Here is a 9,529-nt window from a genome sequence, read left to right on the forward strand (position 1 = left end):
AAGTATGTATCAGCCTGTCATGGCTTTAGAGAAAACCACAATGAGGACAATTTATAATATGGCAAACATAACATGTTTTAATTTTTGTTTTAATATTTTGTTTAAATTTTACTGTAATTTTTCAGAATTTCAAATTTAGTATTTGATTTTTACTATTATTATTATCATTATATAACCTGTATGTGCGCATGTATGTGTATGTATGGGTATATGCGTGTGTATATATACGTGTGGGTGTGTATACATGTGTGTATGCGTATACATATATATATGTATATATACATATGTGTGTGTGTATCTATTTACTTATTTATTTATTTATACTGATTATTTGGCAACATTAATAATATACCAACTTGAAAAATAATAACATGGATACAAGTTGTACACCTGTGTGGTGTAGATACACTGTATATGTTAAACTGCCGTGTGTGTCTCTGTATGTGAGTGTGTGAAATATAAGTATATATAAGGCCATGATTTACATTGATTAATATTTCTGTAATTCTACCGTTGCTTTGGCAATATGAACAATTGTTGTTTTCATGCCAATAAAGCCCTTTGAACTGAACTGAACTGAGAGAGAGAGAGAGAGAGAGAGAGAGAGACATATGCATTGTTACAGTACATTCCTACTGTACCAATCACACACTAGAACACTGCATATGATATATGGCATTTACCCTAGGCTTGTTTTGCTGCTTTGTGTTTGAGTGCTTTTGTCCCTGCTGAGAGATAGCCTGTGCTGTAGGACACAATGGCCAGCAAGCATCACCAGGGTGAATGCCACAAATAGACAAAAGATGCTGCGAGTCCTAGAAAACGTGAACAATTTCCAGCACTCAAGCAATCACTAGGCCCACACACTCCTCTCGTCCGTCCTCCCCACACACTCCTCTCCTCCCTCCTCCCCACACACTCCTCTCCTCCCTCCTCCCCACACCCGCCTCTCCTTTCCACCCCACACACTCCTCTCCTCTCTCCTCCCCACACCCGCCTCTCCTTTCCACCCCACCCCACACCTCCACTCCTCCCCGACCCTCCTCTCCTCCTTACCTTGAAGACGTCCTGCGTGTCGTCCATGCAGTACACCCTGATGTTGTACTCCAGGGTGGAGCAGTAGGCATCGGAGAAGAGGACCAGGCGAAGGCGCTTGGCGGCGGCCATGTTGAGCGACTCGCCCACCAGGGCGAAGCGGCCCAGCTGCTCCGAGAACACCCGGCAGGTCTCCGCCTCCAGCTGGCAGTAGTAGGGGTCCGATGCCAGCTCCTCGCCCATCTGCAGCACGTCCTGGGATGGGGGACACGTAGGGGTCACAGGTCACAGGGGAGCAGGGGGTCAGAGGCTCCTGTTCACCCCCCGCTGTGCGTGTTCATTTAGAGTCCGTTTTAGGGTGCTCAAAATGGATGAGCACACCAGAATCCCTTTTAGCTCCAAACCATCACCTACACACACACACACACTTTCCTACACACACACGCACACACACAGAACTACAGATCCTATAGAACACTGTCAATTTACTAAATAATTCATGAACAAGGTATTCAATTGACATGAAAGGAGACTCCGATAGTTTCCTGGCAAGAACAGATGTCTCTAAAAAAGAAAGAAAAGAGACACAGAAAATACAGTACATATTGGATTATGGGGATTTTCGTCGGCCTTTAGGAATTTGTTCACAAATGTGGTAGGAACTTACTGCTTCATCCTCCAAATAACACAATTAGCAGAGGAAGGAATAGCCGACCCTTCCATTCCCTGGACACCTAGAGGCACACTGGTGAGACAGCATGCTTCTGATTATGTCATCAAAACTAGAACCTTACGAGGTATACAAAGATAAGACACAGAATTACAAGTAAAACCAATGTAAACCAACAATTCAAATAACCGTATACTTGAAAGTATCCTAAGTATTGTATATCAAATCAGACAATCCATAGTTACACTGCATGTGCTCTCTGATTTACCACAGAAACTGAGGGCAAAGTGAAAAACCAAGTTATGAGCAATAACAGTAGATCTACAGTGTCCGAAGATGACACTGTTAGAAAAGATGTAACTGTTATCCTGACAGACGCATTGGGCCCAAGGTGATGATACATTCGCTAGAAGTCCTCCTCCCAGGTAAACTGAGTCGTTCTGTCCCTCCTGCCTAGTGCAGCTGCTAAACACCCCCGCTCTTCCTACGATATCACTTCCTCTGGCAGGATTGACCCAATACTAGTCCTCATCAATGGAATTAGTAATGACACCGTTCATTTCCTATGCAACCACAATGAAGTCTGACTTTTTCATCATCTTAATATTTCTCGGACTGCACTGGAGTGAGGAGAGATCCACTGGCTCAATTACCTATCCGCTCAATATCCACATGCAATTCATTTCCCCATCTCCCACCCACCCTCGCTCGCTCTCTCTTTCTCTGTTTATCTCTGTCCTTTACTCAGTGCTCTCCACCCCTCTACCCCCCCCCCCCACACCTACCACTTTAATTCTTCTTCCTTTCTGAGATGAGATCTACCCTGTTTTACCAGCTCTATACACCTCCCATCTCTATCTCTCCCTCATGCATTTTCTATCTCGCTCTCGTCTCTTCTGTCCCTCTCTCTTTCTCTCTATCTTCTCCCCCGACCCCTCCCTTTCCCTCTCTCTCTGTCTGTCTGTTCTCTCGTTCCCAGGTCCACCTGCCCCCCCCTAAGCCCCCACCTCCCTCCAGTGGTGGTGGGCCAGCCTGCCGGGCTATATTTGGTCCAGCTGATGATTAAAAGTGCTGGTCTAACCTCAGCCTCAGACAGGCCAATCCATCCCACAGACACCCCACCACCTCCCCACGCAGGAGGCTGAATAATTTATGCACAATATCGAACATGAAAGAGGACCTACTACCCCCTGTCTCTCCTCTAACACCCCCCAACCCCCCCCCCCCCCCCACCTTCCACCCTCACCAACCGCAATCACCTTGCCTTGGTGTTCCGCTATTCCATCACCTTCCCAGTAACGAGAAAGCCCCCTCCCCCATCTGCCACCCTAACTTCAAACCAAGACCCCCCCCCGAACCACAAAGCCCCCTTAAGTGATAGGGAGAGGGGCCATAGCAATAAACCATGGTGTAGATTATAGGCAGATTCACTGACACGGGGCCCCGCTTCGAGGCTCTCAGACGAAAAAACGGTTATCAGATATTCAGATGGAGCTAAGTGCCGCGGTGTAGGTGCTAAATGATATTCTAACTCAAATACTTGCAAGCCTGCTGCTATGGGATCAGAAGTGATAATGAATAGAACTTCTAAATAGAAGAGACACCTTGGAAATCTTGATTTTCTCAGTTAATCACCCTTCCATGCACCCATCCCATTCCTCCTCCGTCCGTCCATCCATCCGCTCATCTATCTGTCCGTCCATCTGTCCATCCCTTGTGTACCAGGCTGGGGCAGGGCAGTCCCATCTCTCTCTCTGCAGTGTATTCCCCAGCTGCTGTGCAGCAGGGTTAATGTGTTCTCCATGGGCAGTCCCCGACCCACTCACCTCCCACACGCCCTCATAGTTCTGCTTCTTGAGGCGCACGGCCCAGTTGTCAGGGCTGGCGTCGGAGCAGTGGTCCATGGTCATGATGACGGGCCGGGTCAGAACCACCCCTGGGGGCCCACAGCTCACGATGGGGCTCAGCAGGGTCTGGCAGCCCGCCAAGGGTAACCTGGATGTGGACAGAGGGGCGGGAGGGCAGAAGGTCAGGGGGCGGTAGGCGGGACGGGAAGGGTGGGGGAGATGGATGAGAGGAGAGAAAAAGAGAGCCGAGACAGAAAAATGGAAGGCAACAAAAAGAAGAAAACATGAGCATAAAAGTGCGAGATAGGGAATTTTGCCACCATCTGAATGCACCCTAGAAAGCAATCAAGTAAATTCAAAACAATAACTCAACCTAGCTGCGGTAAAACGACATTATTCAGTACCATTTTACATATGCCTTCCTCTGAAAAGGCCACAGTCTCTGAGGAGGTAAACATGAAAACGGCAGAGCTCCAGCAACAGAAGCACCGGGCCGGCCGGCCGCAGGGCCAGGGAACAGGGCACGTCAGCGGGGCTGAGAGCCAGGGAGACGCACCTTAAATCCTCCTTCCTCTGGACCGTCAGGTAGATCTCGTAGATCTTCCCTCTGGGGATGGCCTCGGGAGGAATGAGCAGGCTGATTCCTAATGCAAATAACAGAGGAGGGAGAGACGGCGGGGCTCGTTTTGTTCTGTGGGAAACAGCGCTTTTATCATTCCGCCAAAGAGGACCCAGCCACACGCCCTAAACTGCGTGGATGGGGAAACAACAGCACGTCCATCCTGAAGGTCAGAGAAACCCCTCCACCAGCTACACAGGCCGGTGTCTCCCCCTCCCCCTCCCTTCCCCCACAGTTAACAATTAGTGGAAACAAAAGGCCGTATCGAGACATCTTTTAAATGTCCTCTGCCCGCCGCATACTGTAGCAGATAATTGAGACAGAGGAACAGACCACTCAGAGGAAATTGCCATCCCCCTAGAGAGAAGGGAAATACACCTTAGAGAGCAGCTAGAGCTGGCTAAAAGCAGGCTGAGTGTCGCCATTTGTGTGGATGCTCATCGTACAATTATCCACTTTAAATTCCATTTAAGATTCAGATCAAACAGGGAAGACGGGGGGGGGGGGGGGGAACTATCTGAAGTGCCATTGCACGGTTTGGTGACGCAAACATCCTCTGGAGTGCTGTTTCGAGTGTATGTGTTCTCAAAACAATGTATTGTGTTCATAAAACATGTCTGCCTGTGTCTGTTGACATTAAGTGTCTAAATGAACCCTGGGAAAATGTGTGTGTGTGACTGGATATACGCAAGCTGTGTCTGGGACCAAGTGAGTAGATGAGTGCCCAGCTGAGCAGTCAGGCTTAAGGTAATCCATGCATGCAATAACCACCAAATGAGAAGGTGAGAAAATGAGAAATGAGAGAGAGATGTGGAGTAAGACAGATGAGTAAGACAGAGAGAGAGACAGAGAGAGAGACAGAGAGAGAGACAGAGAGAGAGACAGAGAGAGAGACAGAGAGAGAGACAGAGAGAGAAAGAGAGAGAGACAGAGAGAGAGACAGAGAGAGAGACAGAAAGAGAGAGAGACAGAGAGAGAGAGACAGAAAGAGAGAGAGACAGAGAGAGAGAGAGAGACAGACAGAGAGAGACAGAGAGAGAGACAGACAGAGAGAGACAGAGAGAGAGAGAGCCAAGAGGAGGAGGAGGACCCCAAAGCGGGGACAACCACGGAAGACTATCTATTTATCTTTTATCTGCAGAGGTCCTTATGCTCAATCTGGGCTCTTAACAGACAACCAAGGCTCGTCCTTAATGCCCCTGGCGTTGGCCATGAATCTGACCAGCCATGACAGAAAGAAGTGGTCTAATTGGGGTAATTTGTTCTGTGGTCTATTCTAGGAACCTAACCCTGTGTTCTCCAGCACTCTGATTCTCTCCTGGCAATTAGTGCTCTTGTTCATATGTCACTAATCATGTATAAAAGTACCCTGCTTCTTACAATAATCCACTGTTCAGTATAAAGTAGATAATAGGACTGCTAGAGAATGGGTGATGGAAGTTAACGTGCACTCATATTTTGATGATTAGGGTACTGGAACATTTGCCCATTCACAAGCAGATTTATATTTACATTTCATCATATTCAAATGTATCAAACGGTACAATGGTTGTGTAGTCCATCTTTGGTGTAATAGGACGTGCGTTGGTTCTCTCTCTCTCTCTTTCATAGCTTCTTTTCCTCACATACACGCTCACACTCTCTCTTTCTCTCTCCCTCTCTTCTCTCTCTCTCCCCTCGTTTCAACCTCCTGTTCTCTGGCCCTTTGGGACCACTCGCCGTGTCCCTGGCAGAGATAGGATCTAGTCTCAACATCATGATGAACCCACGGTCAGGCAGGCAGTTAAGGAAAAGACTTAATTAGCGTGATCAGCTCCTGCCTTGGCCCAGGGACGGGATCGAGTTGCAACAGTCTTAGCTGAACCCATCATCAGTGTGAAACCACTAGAGCAGGGCCGAGCACAGGGCTGGCCGAGCGCAGGGCTGGCCGAGCGCAGGGCTGGCCGAGCGCAGGGCTGGCCGAGCGCAGGGCTGGCAGAGCGCAGGGCTGGCAGAGCGCAGGGCTGGCCGAGCGCAGGGCTGGTCGAGCGCAGGGCTGGCCGAGTGCAGGGCTGGCCGAGCGCAGGGCTGGCCGAGCGCAGGGCTGGCAGAGCGCAGGGCTGGCAGAGCACAGGGATGGCCTAGCACAGCACTGGCCCATCACAGGGCTGGCCCAGCACAGGGCTGGCAGAGCACAGGGCTGGCAGAGCACAGGGCTGGCAGAGCACAGGGCTGGCAGAGCACAGCGCTGGCCAGCACAGCGCTGGCCCAGCACAGCGCTGGCCCAGCACAGCGCTGGCCCAGCACAGCGCTGGCCCAGCACAGCGCTGGCCCAGCCCAGCATAGGGCTGGCCGAGCTAAGAGGGAAATCTTCCCAGAGAGGATGAAAACATGGCTAGGACTTTATTTTACTGCGTGCTTTGAGGCAATTCCATAATTTAATTCTTCCATCTCGTAATTACTACAGGAAAAATAGCTATTTATTTAGTAACTGTTTATCTTTTTTTACTTGTATCTAGGTACCATTTCCTAGAGAGTAAAAAAACAACACGCTTTAGGCAGTAATACTTGAGAGCCTGTGATTCATCCTATTATAATGTTCCGGTTAGGCCCATTTGTTATGCATGGAAGTAGTACACAAGCTCTCTGCAGTATCCTGTCTACCAGGGAAGCACCCACCTGTGTTGGGGAGGGTCAGGCGCCCCCCCAGGAAGTTGAACGTTCCGTAGGTGGCGTTAGCGACGTCGCGCGGCAGCGTTTTAAAGTAGGTCTGGGTGGACAGCCTGCTCATGAACTCAGCAGGGTCGGAGGTCAGCTTGCCGTTGTGCAGCGTGTGGGAGCCGTTGGGCAGGGGGTCCAGGAGAGGCCCGTTGGTCATGGAGAACTTGGCGGTGTTGTCGTGGCGTGAGCGCAGGGTACCTTGGTAACTGGTGGTGGTGGTGGTTAGGTCAGGCTGGATGGTAAGCAGATGGGAGTTCTCTATTAGAACAGAAACAGACAGGAGCACAAGTGAAGATCTCCAGCCATGGTGGTGGTGGTGGTTCCTACGCTGGCCAGACACTCAGAACATTGTGGGTAGAAGAGCAACTGGAAGCTGTCATTAGAAATACACAGCAATATGCATACACACACACACACATACCAAGAAGCACACACAAACACAGACACACATACACAGATATACCCCCCTCCCACACACACACACACAAACACATATATATATATACACACACACATATGCACACATACACACAGACATACACACACACACACACACACACATATACATACATACACACAGACATACACACACACATACACTCAGACAAAGACAGACAGACAGTAATTTCATCCTAAGCCAGTCAATTATTTGCCTCTCTCATGCAACCACAATCAATTCCAAACAGAAGTCAGTGGAAGCTAAGCAGTCGCAGTTTAAAGAGGCTTTCTCATTGTGATTTGCAGACTCCACTTTCCACTGCTCGTAGTGACAGTACTTGGGGACAAAAGCAGACAGTTTTCACAGGGGCATCAAGCCCCACACACAGAACACTGACAACATAATGACACTAATGTGGAGGAAAACACAAAAGTCAATTCCTACCCTATGCCAAAACACACTACCACACTGACACACTCGACACATTACTGTACCACACCAACAGACTCAACACACCCCCTATTCCGACACCCTACTCTACCACAGCGATACACTCAACACTACCACACCGACTGATCGAAACACCACCACACCGACACAACGCGACACCAACACAACATACCCTCAGAACACTCACACACACACACAGAGGGCGAGGCGGACGAGGAGGACAGAGGGAGGGTACCCGACGACGAAACAAGCGGTAGAACAAAGAACAGTATCCTACTGCTGCGAGGGGGGGGGCGGCGGCCTGCCGTGGCGAGGCCGGGGCGCCCACACACCTGGCTTGCTGGGCTTGATGCCCATGGGCTGGAAGCCAGTGGTGAGGATGGACGAGTCGGCCACGTCGGCATCCAGGCCCTCCTTCTTGCGCCGGTAGACCAGGACCACCACGGTGAGCAGCAGGGTGAGGCAGAGGGCCACCGCCACCATGCCCACGTACAGAGCCACGTCCTCGGCCCCGCTCGCTGCTGGGGGCGGGGGGTTGGGGGGGGTAAGGGAGTCGGGAGGGGGAGAGACAGAGGAGAGATGGGTTACATTTGGGTAACGTTCCGTTTTTTTTTTTTGGGGGGTGGGGGGAGGGCAGAGCAGTCATAGCAAGATGAAGGACTTTTCGATGCGTCAAATCTTATCATAACCAATTTACATAATTCAGACTCCAGACATCCACCACATATTTCCGAGTGAAGACAACTGGAACAATATCGGTTTTTGGGTCGTTCATTGTTTACATCAGTCACATGGACATTCGACCATTGAACGTTTCTTCCTGGTTGTCACACTGTACACCAGACGAGGTAGAGGGGCCCCCAAGGGCCCATCAATAGATAAGAGTGTTCCAGTTCTGTCCCTAGTAAGTCACACAGACATGTGCATTTCACCAGAAGCCCTGAAGACAACTCCCAGCATCCCCTGGCACTCCTGCTCAGTTCCTCAGTGGGACTGTAGAATTACACATTCCACCCCAGACGAGAACAGGAGACAAAAGCAGGATTTGCTTACAAAGAACTTCAAAACTTTTTTATTGACGTGCTCTCGTTCTCTCTCTCTTTTTTCTGTTTCCCTCTCTCCTTCTCTCCCTATCTCTCCCCCCCCCTCTCTCTCTCTGTGAGCCCCGGCGTGGGGATGAGTGCTAAGCTAAGCCCTCACAAACAGCAGACTTATTCCTAGGCGTCTAATAAGAGGCTGGAGTTGGAGGCTGGGGAATGGGATTGTCCACGGCTGTCTCCGGGGCCGGGGCTGAGGGAGGGGCTGCTGGAGACTCTCCTCACAGCGCCCTGGAGGACCGCCACTGTCGCTGCCAAGCACGGAGGCGTATTTCTGTCTATTGAACGCTCACAGTCAATGTTGGGACAGATTCACCATCACTCTGAGTGATGCACCAGTGTGTGTGTGTGTGAGAAAAAGAGGGAGAGAGTGAGGAAGAGAGCGTGCGAGAGAGAAAAGCGAGTGAGGAAGTGCAGAAGAGAGAGAGAGAGAGAGAGAGAGAGAGAGAGAGAGAGAGAGAGACAGGAGTGAGAAACACGTGTAAAAATGTTTAGAGGCCAATTCAAACGTGGCCATGATTAGACATGACATATTTTGGATGAATCTCTCTGTCACTAGCTGTTTGTTTCTGTTACAGTGTACAGCCTAACTTTATCTGTGGAAACTGTGTTCATAACCTTGGAAATGCACCAGCTTGACAAGTTTTAATTGGTGTTGATGAATCTGTGATT

General features: G+C 49.9%; 1 protein-coding gene across 1 annotated transcript in view; it reads right to left on the minus strand.

Annotated features, from left to right (window-relative positions):
• The window catches only part of unc5a (unc-5 netrin receptor A), a 30,323-nt gene extending 22,041 nt beyond the window's left edge, over positions 1-8,282 (minus strand). Inside the window, exons 1-5 of the mRNA XM_062476015.1 lie at positions 8,093-8,282; positions 6,830-7,129; positions 4,109-4,196; positions 3,532-3,700; positions 1,057-1,290 (exon numbers count right to left, since the gene is read on the minus strand). Of these exons, the coding sequence (XP_062331999.1) occupies positions 1,057-1,290; positions 3,532-3,700; positions 4,109-4,196; positions 6,830-7,129; positions 8,093-8,243 (942 nt within the window). The 5' untranslated portion in view covers positions 8,244-8,282. The remainder of the gene's footprint in view (positions 1-1,056; positions 1,291-3,531; positions 3,701-4,108; positions 4,197-6,829; positions 7,130-8,092) is intronic.
• Between the last annotated feature and the right edge of the window lie 1,247 nt (positions 8,283-9,529).

The sequence above is a fragment of the Osmerus eperlanus genome, chromosome 13 (assembly GCF_963692335.1).
Source record: "Osmerus eperlanus chromosome 13, fOsmEpe2.1, whole genome shotgun sequence".
NCBI classification, from domain to species: Eukaryota; Metazoa; Chordata; class Actinopteri; order Osmeriformes; family Osmeridae; genus Osmerus; species Osmerus eperlanus.